The sequence below is a fragment of the Dermochelys coriacea genome, chromosome 3, assembly GCF_009764565.3.
Source record: "Dermochelys coriacea isolate rDerCor1 chromosome 3, rDerCor1.pri.v4, whole genome shotgun sequence".
Classification (NCBI taxonomy): Eukaryota; Metazoa; Chordata; order Testudines; family Dermochelyidae; genus Dermochelys; species Dermochelys coriacea.
Window position 1 is genome coordinate 185,750,909 of NC_050070.1, and position 24,489 is coordinate 185,775,397.

General features: G+C 43.6%; 1 protein-coding gene across 2 annotated transcripts in view; it reads left to right on the forward strand.

Annotated features, from left to right (window-relative positions):
* Positions 1-24,489, forward strand: part of EML6 (EMAP like 6) — a 386,982-nt gene that overhangs the window by 146,312 nt on the left and 216,181 nt on the right. For both annotated transcript variants that reach the window (XM_038397422.2, XM_038397425.2), the window contains exons 8-9: positions 8,974-9,175; positions 12,857-12,994. In XM_038397422.2, coding sequence (XP_038253350.1) covers positions 8,974-9,175; positions 12,857-12,994 — 340 coding nt within the window. The remainder of the gene's footprint in view (positions 1-8,973; positions 9,176-12,856; positions 12,995-24,489) is intronic.

Genomic DNA, 24,489 nt, shown 5'->3' on the forward strand with positions numbered 1-24,489 from the left:
CCATTTGGTTCACAAGTTCCTCCTAAAAGTTAAACAAGACAAGGTGAGAGTTATTCTGATGGCCCTGACATAACCATGCCAACACTGGTTTGGTATGCCCCTGGATCTGTCAGTAGCAGCTTGACTCTTGCTCCCACTACATCCAGACCTAATTTCACAAAACCATGGTTGGTTGCTTCACCCAAACCTCATCTCACTGCACCTAACTTCATGGATGCTCAATGGCTGAACCCAGTAGAACAGGCTTTCTCGGAACATGTCCAGCAGGTCTTGCTAGGTAGCAGAAAGCAGTCCACCAAGGCTGCCTACCTGGCCAAGTGGAAATGCTTCTTGACATGGACATCTTAACAAGCTCCTTCTCTGTCTCAATCTTCCCTTCAGTCTATCTTGGACTACTTGCTTCACTTAAAGCAGCAGAGCCTGGCCCTTGCGTCTATCAGTGTGCATTTAGCAGCTATCTCAGCCTTCCATCCACCGGTGAACAACAGATCAGTGTTCTCCCATGAGATGGGGATATGGTTTCTCAAGGGGCTGGAGAGGCTCTATCCTCAGGTCTGCAAGCCTATCCTCCCATGGGACTTAAACCTGGTTCTGTCGAGACTCATGAGTCCCTCCTTCCAGTCACTAGCATCATGCCCCCTGCTTGCTTCTCTCTTGGGAGGTTGCCTTCTTGGTGGCGATCACCTCAGACAGAAGGGTCTCTGAAATCAAGGCCCTTACATCAGAACTGCCTTACATGGTGTTCTTCCCCCACCCAGCCTGCCTGCCAAAGGTGGTGTCACAATTCCAACAACCAGGCCATTTTCCTGCCCGTATTCTTCCCGAAGCCTCACAAGAACTCTGAGGAATGGCAGCTTCACTCATTGAATGTTAGATGTGCCCGTGCCTTTTATATTGAGAGGATTAAACCCTTCTGCAAATCTACGCAACTCTTTGTAGCAAAAGCGGAAAGGATAAGAGGGCTACCTGTGTCAGCCCAGAGGATCTCGTCCTGGATATCTGCCTGTATTCGGGCTTGCTATGAGCAGGCAAATGCCCCACCTCTGGCCATCTTAACTGCTCGCTCCACAAGAGCCCAGGTTTCGTCAGTAGCGTTCCTTGCACAGGTCCCAATCCATGATATCTACTTGGCCGCAACCTGGTCATCTGTACATACTTTCACATCTCACTACGCCATTAACCAACAGGCCCAGGATGATGTCAGTTTCAGGAGAGTGGTGTTGCTGTCAACATGTCCATGAACTCTGAGCCCACCTCCTGGGGTGTACTGCTTGTGAGTCACCTAACACAGAGCAAACTATAAAAGGAAGTACCTCAAGTTTATGGTCAATGGTTCTCACTACCAATTTACTATCCTCCCATTCGGCCTGTTAGCAGCACCTCGAGTATTCACCAAGTGCATGGCAGTCATCACTGCATTCTTGCAGAGGCATTAGGTACAGGTGTTTCCGTACCTCGACGACTGGCTGATCAAAGGCCGCTCCAGGACCCAAGTGGTCACATTTATCAGAGTCACCTTTGAGAGTGTGGGTCTGCTCCTAAACGAAGCAGAATCGACTCTGTCTCCATCCAGAGGATAAAGTTCATAGGGGAAGTTCTGGACTCGACCCAAGCCAGGGCATTCCTGCCACAGGCGAGTTTTCAGGCCCTCAATGATATAATCTGGGGAGTCATGCAGTTTCCCACCACTACAGCAAGAAACTGCCTGAAGCTTCTTGGGCACGTGGCGGCCTATACATATGTGGTGCCACATGCCAGACTCAGGCTTCGGCCACTCCAGTTGTGGCTAGCATCAGTCTATCACCCAGCCCGGGACACCTTGGACAGGATCGTGACCCTTTCTCGCCCGATTCTCGATTCGCTCCGGTGGTGGATCAACGCCCAGCAGGTGTGCTCAGGGGTCCCCTTTGCTGCCCCACAGCTATCTCTGTCGTTAGTGACAGACGCATCAGCCTTGGGCTGGGGAGCTCATTTGGGGGATCACAGAACTCAAGGCCTCTGGTCTAAAGCAGATCTGCGTCTCCACATCAATATCAGAGAGCTCAGAGTGGTGCACCTAGCATGTCAAACATTCTGCCCTTATCTAATCGATCAATGCGTATCAGTCATGACAGACAATACAACAGCAATGTTCTATATCAACAAACGGGGGTGCAAGCTCCTGTCCCCTGTGCCAAGAAGCCTTCATGCTATGGGACTTCTGTGGAGAACATTCAATCCACCTGCAGGCATTGTACTTCCCCGGGATTCAGAACGAGCTGGCGGACCACCTCAGCAGGTCCATTCTGCAGCCACGAGTGGTCCCTTCACCTGCATGTCACATATTCAATCTTCCAGAGGTGGGGATTTCCCCTGATGGACCTCTTCACCATGCAATGCAACAGGAAGTGCCAGCAGTTCTGCTCCTTCCAGAATCACAGCCCGGGCTCCACCGTGGATGCGTTCCCCCTCCACTGGGGAGGTGCTCTCCTATACGCCTTCCCACCGATACTGCTTGTTCACAAGTTGCTGCTCAAGATTCGCAGAGATCAAGCTCGGGTCATAGTGATAGCAGTGGCCTGGGCCCATCAGCACTGGTACACATCCCTCCTAGACATGTTGGTAGGAGCCCCGATTACTTTGCTGCTCTCCCCGGAGTTTCTCACACTAGATCATGGACGTCTCCAACACCCAAACCTCCAGTTGCTCTAACTTACAGTGTGGAAGCTCCATGGTTAAACCCGTCAGAGCTTTCCTGTTCAGACCAGGTCAGACAGGTCCTTCTTGGCAGTAGGAAGCCCTCGATGAGGGCCATGTACCTTGCCAAGTGGAAAAGATTTTCAATCTGGTCGATTTTCAATCCCCTGATGCTCACTTCAGTGCCGCACATTCTAGACAATCTCCTTCATCTGAAGCAGGAAGGTCTCTCGTTGCCTTCTATAAGAGTGCACTTGGCTGCCATCTCGGCCTTCCACCCAGGCGTGCAAGGCCGCTCGATTTTCGCTAACCCCATGCTCAGCTGATTCCTAAAAGGGCTTGATAAGTTATACCCTCATGTCCATCAACCGGTCCCTGCCTGGGACCTCAACTTGGTCCTCTCGAGGCTCATGGGGCCCCCCCTTTGAACCTTTAGCAACATACTCCCTGCTCTACCACTACTACAAGGTCACATTCCTGGTGGCGATAACCTCGGCCTTGACATCAGACCCTCCCTACACCGTGTTCTTTAAGGACAAGGTTCAGCTCAGGCCTCACCCTGCTTTCCTCCGGAAGGTTGTATTGCAGTTTCACATCAACTAGGACATCTTCCTCTTGGTTTTCTACCCTAAACCTCATTCCAGTGGCAGGGAGCAGAGATTCCATACTCTGGATGTCTGCAGAGCGCTGGCCTTTTACATTGAGAGAACGAAATCATTCAGAAAGTCAGTCCAGTTTTTCGTGGCAGTGGCGGACAGGGTGAACGGTCAGCTGGTTTCATCCCAATGCTTTTCATCATGGATCATGTCCTGTATCCATGAGTGCTGCTATCTGGCAGGTGTTCCTGCATTTCCAATCACTGCGCACTCTACCATGGTGCAGGCTTCATCTACGGTGTTCCTGGCTCAGGTTCCTACCCAGAAAAATCTGCAGAGCGGCAATGTAATCTTCCATACACACTTTCGCTGCGCATTATGCGATTACCCAACAGGTCAGAAACAATGCGGTCTTCGGAAGAGCAGTACTCCAATCAGTGGAAAGCTCCAACCCCACCTCCTAAATTTGGCTTGGGAGCTACCTGATTGGAATGAACATGAACAAGCACTCGAAGAAGAAAAAACAGTTACTCACTTCTCGTAACTGTTGTTCTTCGAGATGTGTTGTTCATATCCATTCCAATACTCACCTTTTTACCCCTCTGTCGGACTAGCTGGCAAGAAGGAACTGACGGGTGGAGGGTTGGCAGGGCTATATATTGGGCGCCATGAAGGCGTGACTCCAGGGGGCGCCCAGGCTGACCCAACGGATGCTGCTAGGGAAAAAATCTTCCAGCAAACATGCACGTGCGCACACACTCACCTGATTGGAATGGACATGAACAACACATCTCAAAGAATAACAGTTACAAGAAGTGCTCTGACAGGAGCAGTCCTTATTCATAGAATATTAGGGTTGGAAGAGACCTCAGGAGATCATCTAGTCCAATCCCCTTCTCAAAGCAGGACCAACACTAACTAAATCATCCCAGCCAGGGCTTTGTTAAGCTGAGCCTTAAAAATCTCTAAGGAAGGAGATTCCACCACCTCCCTAGGTAACCCATTCCACTGCTTCACCACTCTCCTAATGAAATAGTGTTTCCTAATATCCAACCTAGACCTCCCTCACTGCAACTTGAGACCATTTCTTCTTGTTCTGTCATCTGCGAACACTGAGAACAGCCTAGCTCCATCCTCTTTGGGACTCTCCTTCAAGTAGTTGAAGGTTGCTATCAAATCCCCTCTGACTCTTCTCTTCTGCAGACTAAATAAGCCCGGTTTCTTTAGCCTTTCCTCATAAGTCATGTGCCTCAGTCCCCTAATCATTTTCGTTGCCCTCTTCTGGACTGTCTCCAATTTGTCCATATCCCTTTTGTAGTGGGAGGACCAAAACTGGACGCAATACTCCAGGTGTGGCCTCACCAGTGCCGAATAGAGGGGAATAATCACTTCCCTTGATCTGCTGGCAATGCTCCTACTACTACAGCCCAATATGCCGTTGGCCTTCTTGGCAACAAGGGCACACTGCTGACTCATATGCAGGTTCTCATCCACTGTAATCCCAAAGTCCTTTTCTGCAGAACTGCTGCTTATCCAGTCAGTCCCCAGCCTGTAGCGGTGTGTGGGATTCTTCCTTCCTAAGGGCAGAACTCTGCACTTATCCTTGTTGAACCTCATCAGATTTCTTTTGGTCCAATCCTCCAATTTGTCTAGGTCACTCTGGACCCTATCCCTTTTTTCCCAGTTCAGTGTCATCTGTGAACTTGCTGAGGGTGTAATTCATCCCCTTATCCAGATCATTATTAAAAGATGTTGAACAAAGCTGGCCCCAGGATCGACCCCTGGGGCACTCCACTTGATACCGGCTACCAAGTAGACATCAAGCCGTTGATCACTACCTGTTGAGGTCAATAATCTAGCCAGCTTTATATTCTTCAGTGCCTCATCCAAGGAGATTCCTTTGTGGTCACCAGTTCATCAAACCTTCAGCTCAGAAAGAGCAACCAGGATTCTGAAACCTCAGTAGGCTCAGTCCTTCCAGCCCTATCCTAAGGATTGGAGCCCTCTGTAGACCAGGAGTCCCGTCTGTTTGCTTGATCAGGAAAAAAGTCATGAACCAGTTAAAAAATAGTTTGTCTTTTGGTCCCTGGAGAATCCAGTTTGAACTTGTATATGCATACCTCTCCAAGGCCATGGCTCCAAAAGGTTGATAAGGGAGGAAGTACAGTGACATCCCCCATTGCTATTAGAGAAGGTACATACAATGCCACAATAACATGTACACAATTGCATTTTTAATACAATGCACCCCAAAAGTATTAACCCTATTTCAATAAACTTAATGCAATAAAGTTCATTCAGGATATTGCAGGAAATTGTCTGTCTCTCACAGCCACTATACACAATCTGATCACTAGCACAGCATTTACACTTAAACCTAAAAAAGAAAAGGAGGTCTTGTGGCACCTTAGAGACTAACAAATTTATTTGAGCATAAGCTTTCATGAGCTACCTCTCACTTCATCAGATGCATTCAGTGGAAAATACAGTGGGGAGATTTATATACACAGAGAACATGAAACAATGGGTATTACCATACACACTGTAACCAGAGTGATCACTTAAGGTGAGCTATTACCAGCAGGAGAGCCGGGGGGGAAAAAAACCTTTTGTAGTGATATTTCCATTTCCAGCAGTTGACAAGAATGTCTGAGGAACAGTGCGGGGAGGGGGGGATAAACATGGGGAAATAGTTTTACTTTGTGTAATGACCCATCCACTCCCAGTCTCTATTCAAGCCTAAGTTAATTGTATCCAGTTTGCAAATTAATTCCAATTCAGCAGACTCTCTCTGGAGTCTGTTTTTGAAGGTTTTTTGTTGAAGTATTGCCACTTTTAGGTCTGTAATCGAATGACCAGAGAGATTGAAGTGTTCTCCAACTGGTTTTTGAATGGTATAATTCTTGACGTCTGATTTGTGTCCATTTATTCTTTTACATAGAGTTTTACTGTCCAGTTTCACCAATGTACATGGCAGGGGGCATTACTGGCACATGATGGCATATATGAAATTGGTAGATGTGCAGGTGAACGAGCCTCTGATGGTGTGGCTGATGTGATTAGGCCCTATGATAGTGTCCCCTGAATAGATATCTGGACACAATTGGCAACGGGCTTTGTTGCAAGGATAGATTCCTGGGTTAGTGGTTCAGTTGTGTGGTGTGTGGTTGCTGGTGAGTATTTACTTCAACAAAAAAACTTCAAAAACAGACTCCAACGAGAGACTGCTGAATTGGAATTAATTTGCAAACTGGATACAATTAACTTAGGCTTGAATAGAGACTGGGAGTGGATGGGTCATTATACAAAGTAAAACTATTTCCGCATGTTTATCCCCCCCTCCCCGCACTGTTCCTCAGACGTTCTTGTCAACTGCTAGAAGTGGCCCATCTTGATTATCACTACAAAAGGTTTTTTTTTCCCCCCGGCTCTCCTGCTGGTAATAGTTCACCTTAAGTGATCACTCTGGTTACAGTGTATGGTAATACCCATTGTTTCATGTTCTCTGTGTATATAAATCTCCCCACTGTATTTTCCACTGAATGCATCCGATGAAGTGAGCTGTAGCTCACAAAAGCTTATGCTCAAATAAATTTGTTAGTCTCTAAGGTGCCACAAGTACTCCTTTTCTTTTTATTAAAGTATCTGTAACGCTACCCACCTGGTTTAATGGGTGGGAGACCTGATTAGCTCCACCAGGTACATGATAGCTTTAGATAGAATGAAAGGGGAAGTGTATGCAGGGATAGTATATGCTCTCCTCCCGCTACATGCTCCTCTGCCAGTTGGCCAGCCAGATAGAGAAGTGCCAATTGGCTCCTTGCTTCCCACAATCATTAATTTAAACCCTTCGCCAGGGATTCTTGAGCCTCTTGCCCCATTTTAGCTGAAAACGCCCTTCATCCCTGTGGTTATATAGTTGGGTATGTCTGAAAATTTTAATCATAGTTCAGTAACTCACTTTATGAATCCTAAGTCATTGAAGAGAACAGTATGAACAACTGCACATTTTTACTTTCACTTTAGAAACAAATAGCATCAGAAGCTGTGCAAGTAAAAGAGGGAGCATAATAAACTGGCAGAATAAATGGTGAACTGAATGATCTGAAACTTTAACCTAAAACTAATCAATTAGAAATTCATTTCTTTGTGAAGTTTTCAGTGCCAAATGTTTATAATGATATTTTGAGGTTGAAATCACTTTCCTTTGCACATTTCTGGGACATGACACATCTGTTTATATAGTAGAAAGGAGTCTGTTCTGACAAAGAAGATGCCAAGCCTGTCTCCAATGCGATTAACTATTCTGTGGTGTTCATCCATAGATACTTTATTAATACAGACACTATCGGTCCCAGAGATAGAAATGATTAATCATTTTCCATAGCACATAAAACCCACCACTTACAGTTCTTTAATAAATGACTTTGTATAAATTCATCTATGGCAATTGCTCAGGTTAAAAAGGAATCTTATTTTGCAAATATATGTAGGCAGATCCACAAATTAGCAAAAATATTACATATTTAAAAAGATAGCATGAAATCTGATTGTAATGTTAGGCTTGACATTAAAATACAAAATAAACTTAATCACTAGATTAAACCTGTGGAAAATGAAAAAGTAACTATAAAGATGTATGTATGCCTCTCTACCTCCCAAAACCTAAATATGATCTGATTATCCTTTTCCTTGTACTAGTTTTACAGCAGTGTAACTCTTTTGACTGGAGTTATTCCCAGTTTACACTGGGGGAATGGAAAGTCAGACCCAAAAGTACAGAGACTTAAAATTATGTGGAATCAATTATTTAATTTTTATAATAAATTATATTGCATGATTCATGATTCACTCTTAGTGTAAATAATTTACAATAACAGTGAAATCTCAGCCTGTCTGTGATATAGATGTATATTTGGTTTTAAAGTGAGGGTTGTTTCTTGTAATGAAGGACAGATGTGGTTTAAAAATAATCCTTTCCTTATAAAAAAGGCAGGAAGGAGGATAATTTGTGAGGCAAATATACTCTTGTGGTTAAAGCACAGGACTGACAAATGGAAAATCTGCATGTCACTTTCCTGCACACACTAGAGTAAGTTACTTAAGCCAGGTCTCCTCTGGAGAAATTTACCAAAATTTAAAAATAGAATCACCGAGAGTGATGGTGTAGATAAGGCTGTTACGGGAATCATTTTTATCACTGTTTTAGTTAAGCCTGCTTAAAAAGCAATTCTAATGAAAATGATGGTAAAAACAGTTCCAGTCACAGGAACCTAGTCTAATTTAAATTTCCCACAAGTTTTAACACAGGTGAACTTGTGTTAAAGTTGGTTTTTTTGGGGGGTAAATTTCCCCATTATAGACAAAGCTTAGGAGACTGATTCTGTGACATGATGAGCACACTCAACTCCCACCATAGGCAGTAGGAGTTCTGGACATTCAGCGCTTCTCAGGATTGCCCCTGCATCTCCCAGTGCCTTAACTTCCTTGTTTGTAAAATTTGAATAATTATATTTGCCTTACCTCATAGAAGTGCAATTATAGCTTTCTAGCTAGATAAGCTATAAAATGCCTTCAGTCTGAAGACACTATGCAAGTTCAAAATATGGTTGTTATAAAGGAATTTTTAAAATTTCTATTCTTTATTATGTTGGATATACTTGATATTACTGGTGACCTAAATTACTCTGTTTCTTGGCAGGTTTGTCCATCCGAAGTGTTTGTTGGAAAGGAGACAGACTTTTAGCAGGGACACAGGACAGTGAAATATTTGAGGTGATAGTGAGAGAAAGAGATAAACCAATGCTGATAATGCAGGGTCATTGTGAAGGGGAGCTCTGGGCCCTGGCAATCCATCCAAAGAAGCCTTTAGCTGTCACAGGCAGTGATGATCGATCCGTACGGTAAGGCTGGAGCTCATTTACTGCTATATATTCAATTAGTCATGTACTTTTAACAAGAACATTTTTTAACCAATATTCTTTTTGAAACATTTGTCATTTCTTTAAAAATAGGTTTAGTGGTGAGTAAAGAATTGCAACAATTTCCCAAGGAATTGTAAAACCTTCAGCTTAATTAAGATATTATTTTTTATACTTATTTCCTTGCAGCCATACCTTTGAATCCTCCCTAGTGCCCACATTCCATAAATCATGTAAATCCCATCAGAAATTGCCTACAAAAAGGTAAACTTAAAGCATTTCTTTCTTTCATTTCTTCCTGTGCCTAAAATGGAAGGCATTAGCCTAACATATTTAATCATTGATATTGTCACATTTTCCTCTTGTATTTATGAGCATATTAAACAACATGGCCCCTATTCCCAAAATACTTGATGAAGTCCGATTTCTCTTTAGTATACACCACAATTGGAAATTAGTAGGACTGTCAAGTGATAAAAAAAAGTGATTAATCGCGGGATTAAAAAAAATTAATTGCACTGTTAAACAATAATAGAATACCATTTATTTAAACATTTTTGGATGTTTTCTACATTTTAAAATATATTGATTTCAATTACAACACAGAATACAAAGTGTACAGTGCTCACTTAATATTTATTTTTGATTACAAATATTTGCACTGTAAAAAAACAGAAATAGTATTTTTCAATTCACCTAATACAAGTACAATAGTGTAGTCTCTTTATCATGAAAGTTGAACTTACAAATGTAGAATTATGTATAAAAAAACTGCATTCAAAAATATAACAATGTAAAATTTTAGAGCCTGCAAGTCCACTCAGTCCTACTTCTTGTTAATCCAATTGCTCAGACAAACAAGTTTGTTTACATTTGCAGGAGATAATGCGGCCCGGTTCTTGTTTACAGTGTCTCCTGACAGTCAGAACAGACATTCTCATGGCACTGTTGTAGCCGAAATTGCAAGATATTTATGTGCTGGATGCACTAAAGATTCATATGTTCCTTCATACTTCAACCACCATTCCAGTGGACATGCGTCTCTGCTGATGACGGGTTTTGGTTGATAAGAATCCAAAGTAGCGCGGATCGACACATGTTCATTTTCATTATCTGAGTCAGATGCCACCAGCACAAGGTTGATTTTTTTTGGTGATTCGGATTCTATAGTTTCTGCATTGGAGTGTTGCTCTTTTAAGACTTCCGAAAGCATTTTTTCTACACCTTGCCCCTTTCAGATTTTGGAAGGGGCTTCAGATTCTTAAACCTTGGGTCGAGAGCTGTACTATCTTTAGAAATCTCACATTGGTACCTTCTTTGCATTTTGTGAAATCTGCAGTGAAAGTGTTCTTAAAATGAACACCATGTGCTGGGTTATCATCCGAGCCTCCTATAACAGGAAATATATGGCAGAATGTGAGTAAAACAGAACAGGGGACATACAAGCAGGTGTGAAATATGTCTTTCATTTTACCGAATGCCACAGACTGCTGCAAGTTCCTCATACCATATAGATAACTAACTTCCAATTTCTTTTATGCCCTCACATATAGTGTCTGTAAACCATTAAAGAATAGCTTATCTTAGAATACTTCTTTCAGTGTCCTTTCTGCCAGTGGGTGCAACTCAGTTCATGGAACCTTCTCGTTCCAGATGGAGCACTCATACACCCCTCCTGCCCTTCTCTTCTGCTTTCCTGGACATTCTGAGGGCGACGCTACAAGAGGAAGTGTTGCACTCTCTGATGCCTCCGTTTGTTCCAACTGCAGCAGCAGATGGACTTGAACCTTTCCAGATCCTTCTTTCATGTAGATATTAGTGTCCCAGCCTAATGCAATTTGTAGTGTTAGTTTGTTAAGGGAAAGTTTTATTCTTAGCATAGTTAACAGTAGTTAGTTCTTCAGCTTTGACTACTGGTTCCATGATGGATCCAAAGGTGAAGACACCTGGCTTTAAAACGTGTGCCTCTTGTCTGTGGTCTTTCTGGTCAAGGCAGGGCCATATTTGATGCTTGGAGTGTCTCAGTGGGGGCCACTCTCCTTTGAGGTACTCTATTTTCAGCTCCTTTACCAGAGAGCACCATAACAGGCAGCAAACCCTAATGCTCCAAGAATCTCTGGCTGCGAAGCCTGTCAGATCTGATACCCCAAAGAGATCTGAACACAAGATGCAAGTTCCAAAATTTGTATACAGTTAGTTCCTAAGTAACTGGATTCAACCTTAAAACATTCAGAGACATTGTCAGTGCCAGCCTCTGAGATAACCAAACTGTAGTAAAAACCATCAGAGCCTCCTAAATTAATTCCTAAAAAGTTTGCATGAGACAAGAAGTCTCCTGTTAGCAGAGCCAAGTTACATTCAGAAGACTCCTCAGATCTGGATCGAAGAACACTGAATTCTAATCCAAAGATGAGACGTTTTGATCAGGGTGAATCCTTACCTCAAGTTCATCCTTCAGTTCCAAGGATTGCATCAGATCCAAAGAGAGTTCTGGAACCAGTGGTGATGTCTCCATTGCCAATTCTCAGTTTCAACTGTTGTTGTGATATTATGAATGCATTACATAGATCCACAGTTGGATCATTTACCAGATCTGAAAAGACATTGCCTAAAGGGGATAAAAAGAACATTCCTGTGAGTCACACTTCTCAGAACTCTCCATCTGAGAAACAGAGGCAGTTGAATGAGCTATCTCAGTTTTCCATGGACCCTTCCTTACTGCCCCCATTTTTGGGCTCCTTCTGTAAAGTTTTTTCATGATTCACCATTTTCCACATATCAGTTCCTGTAGTTTCACCAATAGTGTCTGTTTGCAAATGTTGTGACAGGGCTATTATTCAACTCAGCAGCTTCATTGGTAACAAACATCTTGGATGCTTCCAACAAAGGGTGGAGAGTACATCTCAACAGATAGCAGTTTGAGGTTATTGGAGCTCTCAAGAAAAAAGAGACTACCTAGAAACATCTTGGAGTTGAGTGATCTGTTTGGCTCTCAAATCTTTTCTACCTCACATCCAGAAAAAGGTAGTGGAAGTTGTCACAGACTGTATGCCAGCAGTATATTGCATGAACAAACAGGGAGGGGCTCATTCTCAGCCTAGCCAAGAAGCTGTCAAATTGGTGTTTCCAGCAGAGTAGTTTATCTCACAGTTGTGTATCTAGCAGGAGCCTAACTGAGCAGAGATGTAACAGGATTTGCATGATAATTGTTAAAGAAATTGGTGATAGATGACATCTTCAACATGCGAGAGTTCCAGGACATAAATCTTTTTGCTACTCGAAAGAATATGAAGTGTCACCACTTTTGCTCAAGACCAGGGTGAGAGAGAGAGAGAGAGAGAGAGACTGTCTGTATCAGATGCTTTCACCTAAAGTGGGGGAAGGGTCAGTTCTGTTCCTCCCCCCACTTTCCTCTCATTCAGAGAGTGATAAAGATAAGGCAAGGTAGTAACAGGATAATTCCAGTTGCCCCCGCAAGACAAGTATAGTTCATGGATCTTCAACTCTCCAAGGGAATATACAGACTTAAAGACAAAATGTGCAGTGAATGTAAGCATACTTACTGTGGATCAATTTGTAGAAGCTGGCATTTCATTTCTGCATTTGATAGTATTGAAAGTCTAATCATAAGTATTGTGCTTTGGTTCTCAATTTTTTGTGTAGATTATGGAGCATTGCTGATCATGCCTTGATTGCTCGCTGTAATATGGAAGAAGCTGTGCGCAGTGTATCTTTCAGTCCTGATGGATCTCAGCTAGCTCTTGGAATGAAAGATGGCTCCTTCATTGTTCTCAGAGTAAGGTAGGATAGTGAATTGTATTTCAGCACTGATGACTCTTCTAGTAACTCAAGGCCAAATCCTAAAGTCCTTTAGGAAATATTTTTTAAATCAGTGGGTATTTTGTTTAGAAAAAATTTGAATAAAAAATTATCAAAGCCTCTAGGTATTTCTCCTCAGTTGGCTTTAGAGCTCCCTACTACTACTACTACTACTAATGTATATTACACCCATGCTTTAATGTATAATTTTATTTAAATTTAACATAAAGTATCTCTCATGACATCACTAATAATGTTGTCTAAGTTTAAGCTTTCAAACTTAGCATTTTCAAGTGAAAAGCATCTGTCTTATGGCTTAGTAGCTCTGAAATTAAATACATCTTTTGGGGGAACAGAAACCATGTTTATGACATACTAATAGATGCTAGGTTTGAGAAGGACCTCTTCAGTCACCAAGTCCATTTCCTGCTGAATGTAGGAAAGCCTGCAATCTGTAGTAATTTCTTTAGTGATGTCTGAAGGAAAGTTTGCAAACATTTGCATGTTAAATGAAAATCAAACTTCCCATGTAATAGGACAGCCCCTTTTAACTCTTTAGAATGATTTTTTTCCTATTTCAAAAGCCATCGTACAAGGTATTTTTTGTTGGAATAATGTAATGGAAGAAGTGCAACAGCAAATTAAATATTTAGGTAGGAAGAAAAACATATAGACAGTGGGAGATCTGTGAAAGTTGCTGCAGTACACTTTTACCATACTGGGCCAGATTGTAAAACGTACCCACATTTAACCAGCAGAACAGATATATAAATAAAGTTCTCATCTGTGAGCAAAACTCAAATGATCGTGCATGAAAACAGATAACTAAATATGTAACCACTACATATGCACATGCTGGTTGGTAAGTTCCAAAGGTGTGCATACATATTTTATAGCTGCAATGAAAAATTGGCCTATTATTTTTTCCCATAAAATAATCCCATATTTTACATAATTCATTACCCAAATGGGATCTAAAGTTTCCAGACTTGATTCTCCACTGCCTTGCAGCTTGTGTAAAGTTGTGAACCACTGTGCTGAGTAAAATGCTACTATTCTCTTTTGATAGTGTTTTACCCTTAATTGCAGAGATGCAAATGCCTATACAAAGTGCAGAAGCAATCCACAGTCAGAACCTCCATTTTTCTGCTTCATTTTATATGAAATAGAAAAAACATAGGTGCTAATTACCCATTCATTTCCATGGAAAGCCAAAGCAACATAACATGTGTATCTTACTGTGCACTCTTTACTGCTGGGAGAGCAATACAGCGGTGCATAGACAATCCAGGAAGTTTTTGGAAAGCGTAGGGGACAATTTCCTGGTGCAAGTGCTAGGGGAGCCAACTAGGGGGAGCGCTTTTCTTGACCTGCTGCTCACAAACCGGGTAGAATTAGTGGGGGAAGCAAAAGTGGATGGGAATCTGGGAGGCAGTGACCATGAGTTGGTTGAGTTCAGGATCCTGACGCAGGGAAGAAAGGTAAGCAGCAGGATACGGACCCTGGACTTCAGGAAAGCAGACTTTGACTCCCTCAGGGAACAGATGGCCAGGATCCCCTGGGGGACTAACATGAAAGGGAAGGGAGTCCAGGAGAGCTGGCTGTATTTCAAGGAATCCCTGTTGAGGTTACAGGGACAAACCATCCCGATGAGTCGAAAGAATAGTAAATATGGCAGGCGACCAGCTTGGCTTAATGGTGAAATCCTAGCGGATCTTAAACATAAAAAAGAAGCTTACAAGAAGTGGAAGGTTGGACATATGACCAGGGAAGAGTATAAAAATATTGCTCGGGCATGTAGGAAAGATATCAGGAGGGCCAAATCGCACCTGGAGCTGCAGCTAGCAAGAGATGTCAAGAGTAACAAGAAGGGTTTCTTCAGGTATGTTGGCAACAAGAAGAAAGCCAAGGAAAGTGTGGGCCCCTTACTGAATGAGGGAGGCAAGCTAGTGACAGAGGATGTGGAAAAAGCTAATGTACTCAATGCTTTTTTTGCCTCTGTTTTCACTAACAAGGTCAGCTCCCAGACTGCTGTGCTGGGCAACACAAAATGGGGAAGAGATGGCCAGCCCTCTGTAGAGATAGAGGTGGTTAGGGACTATTTAGAAAAGCTGGACGTGCACAAGTCCATGGGGCCGGACGAATTGCATCCGAGAGTGCTGAGGGAATTGGCGGCTGTGATTGCAGAGCCCTTGGCCATTATCTTTGAAAACTCGTGGCGAACGGGGGAAGTCCCGGATGACTGGAAAAAGGCTAATGTAGTGCCCATCTTTAAAAAAGGGAAGAAGGAGGATCCTGGGAACTACAGGCCGGTCAGCCTCACCTCAGTCCCTGGAAAAATCATGGAGCAGGTCCTCAAAGAATCAATCCTGAAGCACTTAGAGGAGAGGAAAGTGATCAGGAACAGTCAGCATGGATTCACCAAGGGAAGGTCATGCCTGACTAATCTAATCGCCTTTTATGATGAGATTACTGGTTCTGTGGATGAAGGGAAAGCAGTGGATGTATTGTTTCTTGACTTTAGCAAAGCTTTTGACACGGTCTCCCACAGCATTCTTGTCAGCAAGTTAAGGAAGTATGGGCCGGATGAATGCACTATAAGGTGGGTAGAAAGCTGGCTAGATTGTCGGGCTCAACGGGTAGTGATCAATGGCTCCATGTCTAGTTGGCAGCCGGTGTCAAGTGGAGTGCCCCAGGGGTCGGTCCTGGGGCCCGTTTTGTTCAATATCTTCATAAATGATCTGGAGGATGGTGTGGATTGCACTCTCAGCAAATTTGCGGATGATACTAAACTGGGAGGAGTGGTAGATACGCTGGAGGGGAGGGATAGGATACAGAAGGACCTAGACAAATTGGAGGATTGGGCCAAAAGAAATCTAATGAGGTTCAATAAGGATAAATGCAGGGTCCTGCACTTAGGATGGAAGAATCCAATGCACCGCTACAGACTAGGGACCGAATGGCTCGGCAGCAGTTCTGCGGAAAAGGACCTAGGGGTGACAGTGGACGAGAAGCTGGATATGAGTCAGCAGTGTGCCCTTGTTGCCAAGAAGGCCAATGGCATTTTGGGATGTATAAGTAGGGGCATAGCGAGCAGATCGAGGGACGTGATCGTTCCCCTCTATTCGACACTGGTGAGGCCTCATCTGGAGTACTGTGTCCAGTTTTGGGCCCCACACTACAGGAAGGATGTGGATAAATTGGAAAGAGTACAACGAAGGGCAACGAAAATGATTAGGGGTCTAGAGCACATGACTTATGAGGAGAGGCTGAGGGAGCTGGGATTGTTTAGTCTGCAGAAGAGAAGAATGAGGGGGGATTTGATAGCTGCTTTCAACTACCTGAAAGGGGGTTTCAAAGAGGATGGCTCTAGACTGTTCTCAATGGTAGCAGATGACAGAACGAGGAGTAATGGTCTCAAGTTGCAATGGGGGAGGTTTAGATTGGATATTAGGAAAAACTTTTTCACTAAGAGGGTGGTGAAACACTGGAATGCGTTACCTAGGGAGGTGGTAGAATCTCCTTCCTTAGAGGTTTTTAAGGTCAGGCTTGACAAAGCCCTAGCTGGGATGATTTAACTGGGACTTGGTCCTGCTTTGAGCAGGGGGTTGGACTAGATGACCTTCTGGGGTCCCTTCCAACCCTGATATTCTATGATTCTATGATTCTATGATTCTACTCCAGGAAGACCTTCATTTATTTTAACAGAGGTTTTGCGTGAGTAAAAGATTCTGAATAAGGCCCTAAGAAATCATTTATTATTGAGGTTGATGAATAAAGGAATTAAAAATGAGTACATAATGGAAGTAAAATGCATGATATTATTCTGCAGTCAAGGCTTTTTAATAGGAAAAAAGGAACATTTTTTTGGATACTTGAAGTACACATCCCAAATATAAGTACAAAAGATATTCCTCGCCCAATGAAGATTTGCAAAAGGTATGTACTAAGAGGGTATTAATAATCATAGAATATCAGGGTTGGAAGGGACCTCAGGAGGTCATCTAGTCCAACTCCTTGCTCAAAGCAGGACCAATCCCCAACTAAATCATCCCAGCCAGGGCTTTGTCAAGCCTGACCTTCAAAACCTCAAAGGAAGGAGAATCCACTACCTTCCTAGGTAACCCATTCCATTGTTTCACCACCCTTCTAATGAAAAAGTTTTTCCTAATTTCCAACCTAGACCTCCCCCACTGCAATTTGAGACCATTACTCCTTGTTCTGTCATCTGCTACCACTGAGAACAGTCTAGATCTATCTTCTTGGGAACCCCCTTTCAGGTAGTTGAAAGCAGCTATCAAATCCCCCTTCATTCTTCTCTTCTGCAGACTAAATAATCCCAGTTCCCTCAGCCTCTCATCGTAAATCATGTGCTCCTGCCCCTTAATCATTTTTGTTGCTGGACTCTTTCCAATTTTTCCCCATCCTTCTTGTAGTGTGGGGCCCAAAACTGGACACAGTACTCCAGATGAGGCCTCAACAGTGTCGAATAGAGAGGAACGATCACATCCCTCGATCTGCTGGCAATGCCCCCACTTATACAGCCCAAAACGCATTGGTCTTCTTGGCAACAAGGGCACACTGTTGACTCATATCCAGCTTCTCATCCACTGTAACCCCTAGGTCCTTTTCTGCAGAACTGCTGCCTAGCCAGTCAGTACGCAGCCTATAGCAGTGCATGGGATTTTTCTGTCGTAAGTGCAGGACTCTGCACTTGGCCTTGTTGAACCTCATCAGATTTCTTTTGGCCCAATCCTCCAGTTTGTCTAGGTCGCTCTGTATCCTATCTACCTCTCCTCCCAGTTTAGTGTCATCTGCAAACTTGCCGAGGGTGCAATCCACGCCATCCTCCAGATCATTAAGGAAGATATTGAACAAAACCAGCCCCAGGACCAACCCTTGGGGCACTTCGCTTGTTACCAGCTGCCAACTAGACATGGAGCCATTGATCACTACCCGTTGAGCCCAATGATCTAGCCAGGTTTTTGTCCACCTTATAGTCCATTCATCCAGCCCATACTTTAATTTGCTGGCAAGAATACTATAGGAGACCATATCAAAAGCTTTCCTAAAGTCAAGATGTATCACATCCACCGCTTTTCCCCATATCCACAGAACCAGTTATCTCGTCGTAGAAGGTAATCAGGTTGGTTAGGCATGACTTGCTCTTGGTGAATCCATGTTGACTGTTCCTGATCACTTTCCTCTCCTCTAAGTGCTTCAAAATTGATTCCTTGAGGACCTGTTCCATGATTTTTCCAGGGACTGAGGTAAGGCTGACAGGCCTGTAGTTCCCCAGATCCTCCTTCTTCCCTTTTTTAAAGATGGGCACTTCATTAGCCTTTTTCCAGTCATCCGGGACTTCCCCGATCGCCATGAGTTTTCAAAGATAATGGCCAATGGCTCTGCAATCCCATCCGCTGACTCCTTTAGCACCCTCGGATGCAGTGCATTCAGTCCCATGGACTTGTGCTCATCCAGCTTTTCTAAATAGTCCCGAACCACTTCTTTCTCCACAGAGGGCTGGTCGCCTCCTCCCCATACTGTGCTGCCCAGTGCAGTATTCTGGGAGCTGACCTTCTTCATGAAGACAGAAGCAAAAAAGCATTGAGTACATTAGCTTTTTCCACATCCTCTGTCATTAGGTTGCCTCCCCCATTCAGTAAGGGGCCCACACTTTCCCTGACCTTCTTCTTATTGCTAACATATCTGTAGAAACCCTTTGTGTTACTCTTAACATCCCTTGCTAGCTGCAACATCAAGTGTGATTTGGCCTTCCTGATTTCACTCCTGCATGTCTGAGCAATATTTTTATACTCCTCCCTGGTCATTTGTCCAGTCTTCCACTTCTTGTAAGCTTCTCTTTTGTGTTTAAGATCAGCAAGGATTTCACTGTTAAGCCAAGCTGGTCGCCTGCCATATTTACTATTCTTTCTACACATCAGGATGGTTTGTTCCTGCAACCTCAATAAGGATTTTTAAAATACAGCTAGCTCTCCTGGACTCCTTTCCCCCTCATGTTATTCTCCCAGGGGATCCTGCCCATCAGTTCCCTGAAGGAGTCAAAGTCTGCTTTTCTGAAGTCCAAGGTCCGTATTCTGCTGCTCTCCTTTCTTCCTTGTGTCAGGATCCTGAACTCAACCATCTCATGGTCACTGCCTCCCAGGTTCCCATCCACTTTCGCTTCTCCTACTAATTTTTCCTGGTTTGTGAGCAGCAGGTCAAGAAGAGCTCTGCCCCAGTTGGTTCATCCAGCACTTGCACCAGGAAATTGTCCCCTACACTTTCCAAAAACTTTCTGGATTGTCTGTGCACTGCTTTATTGTTCTCTGTGACAAAGTTCCCCCTCTGCCTTGGTGGATCCTGTGCTTATTGGTGGATTTGCTCGCCTCAGAGATTCACGGCAGCCCTCAGGTTGGCCACTTTTGCTAGTGGCTCAGACCTGTTGTTCACTCAGCTAACCTCATCACTGGCCAGCATGGGGAAAAGGAGGAGAACAATCCCCACAGTTTCTGCTGGCCCACCTAGTGGGTTGGTGGACAGGCCAGAGACCTTCCCTTCTGGTGAGACCCACAGTCCAGGTCAACTCCTCTTATATCAAATAGGGAGTTGGGGGAACCCAGGCCTACCCTCTACTCTGGGTTCCAGCCCAGGGCCCTGTGGTTTGCAGCTGTCTACAGTGTCGCCTGTAACAGCTGTGTGACAGCTACAACTCCCTGGGCTACTTCCCTATGGCCTCCCCCCAGCACCTTCTTTATCCTCACAGCAGGATCTTCCTCCTGAAGGCTGATCACGCTTGTATTCCTCAGTTCTCCAGCAGCACACCATCCACTAACTGATGGGAGGTCCTTTTTAAATCAGATGTCCTGATCAGTCTGCCTTTCATAATTGATTTTAGTATGTTCTTAATTGGCTCCAGGTGTCTTAATTAGCTTGCCCATCTTAATTGGTTCTAGCAGGTTCCTGATTGACACAGACAGGAGCTAGCAAACAGAGCTGTAAACAGGGGAGTTTGAGTGGGAGTTCTGTTGGAAGAGAAGGTATTTGTACTTGGTTTTGTATTTTTAGTTTTTGTGTGTGTGTGTGTGTGTGTGTGTGTGTAGAGGCTTGTAGGGGCTTTGTGCTGGGAGAGAAGCTGAGCCCTGATTAGGGGGCGGGGCTTTTCTGACTAGAGGTCCTATAAAGGTAGCCAGCCAGTCAGTCAGGTAGCGGCATAGACAGCTGCAGCGGCACAGGAGCTAACAAACACAGCTGTAAACAGGGGAGTTTGAAAGGGGAGTTTGTATTGTGGTGCTTGTTTGGGGTTTGCTTTTGCTGGGGGTGGTCTTTTTGGTGTGGCTTGTGTTTCCCAGATTAACAGGACTTAGGTGGGAAGGCGATGACAGATACGGAGGCAGCTGTGGGAGTAACTCCTATAGTGGAAGACACAATCAGGATGACTGGATGTGGAAGCTGTGGTATATACATGATCCTGGAGTGGGGACCTGGTAAGAGTTTTTTCTGCATGAAATGCCGTCTGATAGAGCTGATGGAGGAAAAGATCTGAGGTTTGGAGATGCAGGTGGAAAGTCTGATTGAGTTTAGGAAGGGGTTTGAGCAGATGATGGAGCAAAGATATGAGGTATCTGAAGAGAAAAGCTCAGACTTACAGATGGAAGCAGAGCTGGGGAATTTTGAGGGGGGACTGGGTGAGGAAAGTGGTCAGTGGAAGCATGTGACTCAAAGAACCAGGCAGAGGAAAAGACAGGCTAGTGAAGGAGAAATAGAGCTTAGGAACAGGTTTTCAGAGTTGGAAAATGAAGAAGGGGCTCAGCAGGTAGTTGCTGAAGGTGGAAGGGTAAGGGAGAAGAGAGGCTAGTCCTATAGAAAAAGGGGAAGAGTCAACGGAGACAACACCAAATATGAGCCCCAGGAGGATACAGGATGGGTTGAAGAGGATTATAAGGGAAAATAGGAATGGAAAGAACTTGCAGCCAGAGGGTACAGGCGAGACACTGGAGAATAGCACTGTCACCAGGAAAAGGGAGGTCTATGTGATCGGGGACTCTTTATTGAGAAGAATAGACAGGCCTGTAACTAGAGCTGATCCAGAGACTAGAAGGGTGTGCTGTCTTCTGGGTGCTAAGATACGGGATGTATACCTGAGGTTGAAAAGGATCCTAAGGGGAGCGGGAAAGAATCCCCTAATTATCCTTCATGTGGAAACAAATGATACGGCTAGATTCTTGCTGGAAAGTATTAAGGGAGACTATGGTAGGCTGGGGAAGACGTTTAAGGAAATTGAGGCTCAGGTGATCTTTAGCGGGATCCTGCCTGTTCCTAGAGAAGGGCAACAAAGGTGTGACAAGATTATGACTGTCAACAGATGGCTTAGGCAGTGGTGCTATAAAGAGGGCTTTGGGATGTATGGCCACTGGGAGGCATTCATGGACAGAGGACAGTTCTCTCGGGATGGACTTCATCTGAGTAGGGAAGGAAATAGACTTCTAGGATGGAGGCTGGCTTAAAGAGAGCTTTAAACTAGGAATTTGGGGGAGATGGTTGGGAGATGTCCAGGTAATCTCCACGCCAGATTTTAGCATTGAGAGGTTAGAAGATGAAGTAAAAAAGGATACAGCCGTGGGTAGGAGAATGTATATAAGGAGCGAGGGCGGTGTGGATACTAGTCTAATAAGTTATACTGGCTGTAGAATGACTGTGCCTAATAGGATACAAAATGTGAGTGAGGCCAAACAGCAAAAATTAAGATGCTTGTACACCAATGCGAGGAGCCTAGGTAACAAAATGGAGGAACTAGAGCTACTGGTGCGGGAAGTGAAACCAGATATTATAGGGATAACAGAAACATGGTGGAATAGTAGTCATGACTGGACTACAGGTATTGAAGGGTATGTGCTGTTTAGGAAAGACAGAAACAAAGGTAAAGGGGGTGGAGTAGCATTGTATATCAACGATGAGTTAGAATGTAAAGAAATAAGAAGCGATGCAATGGATAAGACAGAGTCCATCTGGGCAAAAATTACATTGGGGAAGAAAACTAGTAAAGCCTCTCCTACGATAGTGCTTGGGGTGTGCTATAGACCTCCGGGATCTAATTTGGATATGGATAGAGCCCTTTTTAATGTCTTTAATAAAGTAAATACTAATGGAAACTGCGTGATCATGGGAGACTTTAACTTCCCAGATATAGACTGGAGGACCAGTGCTAGTAATAATAATAGGGCTCAGATTTTCCTAGATGCGATAGCTGATGGATTCCTTCATCAAGTAGTTGCTGAACCGACTAGAGGGGATGCCATTTTAGATTTAATTTTGGTGAGTAGCGAGGACCTCATAGAAGAAATGGTTGTAGGGGACAATCTTGGCTCAAGTGATCATGAGCTAATTCAGTTCAAACTAAATGGAAGGATTAACAAAAATAAATCTGCAACTAGGGTTTTTGATTTCAAAAGGGCTGACTTTCAAAAATTAAGGCAATTAGTTAGGGAAGTGGATTGGACTGAAGAACTTATGGATCTAAAGGCAGAGGAGGCCTGGGATTACTTTAAATCAAAACTGCAGAAGCTATCGGAAGCCTGTATCCCAAGAAAGGGGAAAAAATTCATAGGAAGGAGTTGTAGACCAAACTGGATGAGCAAGCATCTTAGAGAGGTGATTATGAAGAAGCAGAAAGCATACAGGGAGTGGAAGATGGGAGGGATCAGCAAGGAAAGCTACCTAATTGAGGTCAGAAGATGTAGGGATAAAGTGAGAGAGGCTAAAAGTCGAGTAGAGTTGGACCTTGCAAAGGGAATTAAAACCAATAGTAAGAGGTTCTATAGCCATATAAATAAGAAGAAAACTAAGAAGGAAGAAGTGGGGCCGCTTAACACTGAGGAGGGAGCGGAGGTTAAAGATAATCTAGGCATGGCCCAATATCTAAACAAATACTTTGCCTCAGTCTTTAATAAGGCTAAAGAGGATCTTGGGGATAATGGTAGCATGACAAATGGGAAGGAGGATATAGAGGTAGATATTACCATATCAGAGGTAGAAGCGAAACTGAAACAGCTTAATGGGACTAAATCGGGGGGCCCAGATAATCTTCATCCAAGAATATTAAAGGAATTGGCACCTGAAATTGCAAGCCCATTAGCAAGAATTTTTAATGAATCTGTAAACTCAGGAATAGTACCGAATGATTGGAGAATTGCTAATATAGTTCCTATTTTTAAGAAAGGAAAAAAAAGTGATCCAGGTAACTACAGGCCAGTTAGTTTGACATCTGTAGTATGCAAGGTCCTGGAAAAAATTTTGAAGGAGAAATTAGTTAAGGACATTGAAGTCAATGGTAAATGGGACAAAATACAACATGGTTTTACAAAAGGTAGATCGTGCCAAACCAACCTGATCTCCTTCTTTGAGAAAGTAACAGATTTTTTAGATAAAGGAAATGCAGTGGATCTAATTTACCTAGATTTCAGTAAGGCATTTGATACCGTGCCACATGGGGAATTATTAGTTAAATTGAAGAAGATGGGGATCAATATGAACATCAGAAGGTGGATAAGGAATTGGTAAAAGGGGAGACTGCAACGGGTCCTACTGAAAGGCGAACTGTCAGGTTGGAGGGAGGTTACCAGTGGAGTTCCTCAGGGATCGGTTTTGGGACCAATCTTATTTAATCTTTTTGTTACTGACCTTGGCACAAAAAGTGGGAGTGTGCTAATAAAGTTTGCAGATGATACAAAGCTGGGAGGTATTGCCAATTCGGAGAAGGATCGGGATATTATACAGGAGGATCTGGATGACCTTGTAAACTGGAGTAATAGTAATTGGATGAAATTTAATAGTGAGAAGTGTAAGGTTATGCATTTAGGGATTAATAACAAGAATTTTAGTTATAAGTTGGGGACGCATCAATTAGAAGTAACGGAAGAGGAGAAGGACCTTGGAGTATTGGTTGATCATAGGATGACTATGAGCTGCCAATGTGATATGGCTGTGAAAAAAGCTAATGCGGTTTTGGGATGCATCAGGAGAGGCATTTCCAGTAGGGATAAGGAGGTTTTAGTACCGTTATACAAGGCACTGGTGAGACCTCACCTAGAATACTGTGTGCAGTTCTGGTCTCCCATGTTTAAAAAGGATGAATTCAAACTGGAGCAGGTACAGAGAAGGGCTACTAGGATGATCCGAGGAATGGAAAACTTGTCTTATGAAAGGAGACTTAAGGAGCTTGGCTTGTTTAGCCTAACTAAAAGAAGGTTGAAGGGAGATATGATTGCTCTCTATAAATATATCAGAGGGATAAATATAGGAGAGGGAGAGGAATTATTTAAGCTCAGCACCAATGTGGACACAAGAACAAATGGGTATAAACTGGCCACCAGGAAGTTTAGACTTGAAATCAGACGAAGGTTTTTAACCATCAGAGGAGTGAAGTTTTGGAATAGCCTTCCAAGGGAAGCAGTGGGGGCAAAAGATCTATCTGGCTT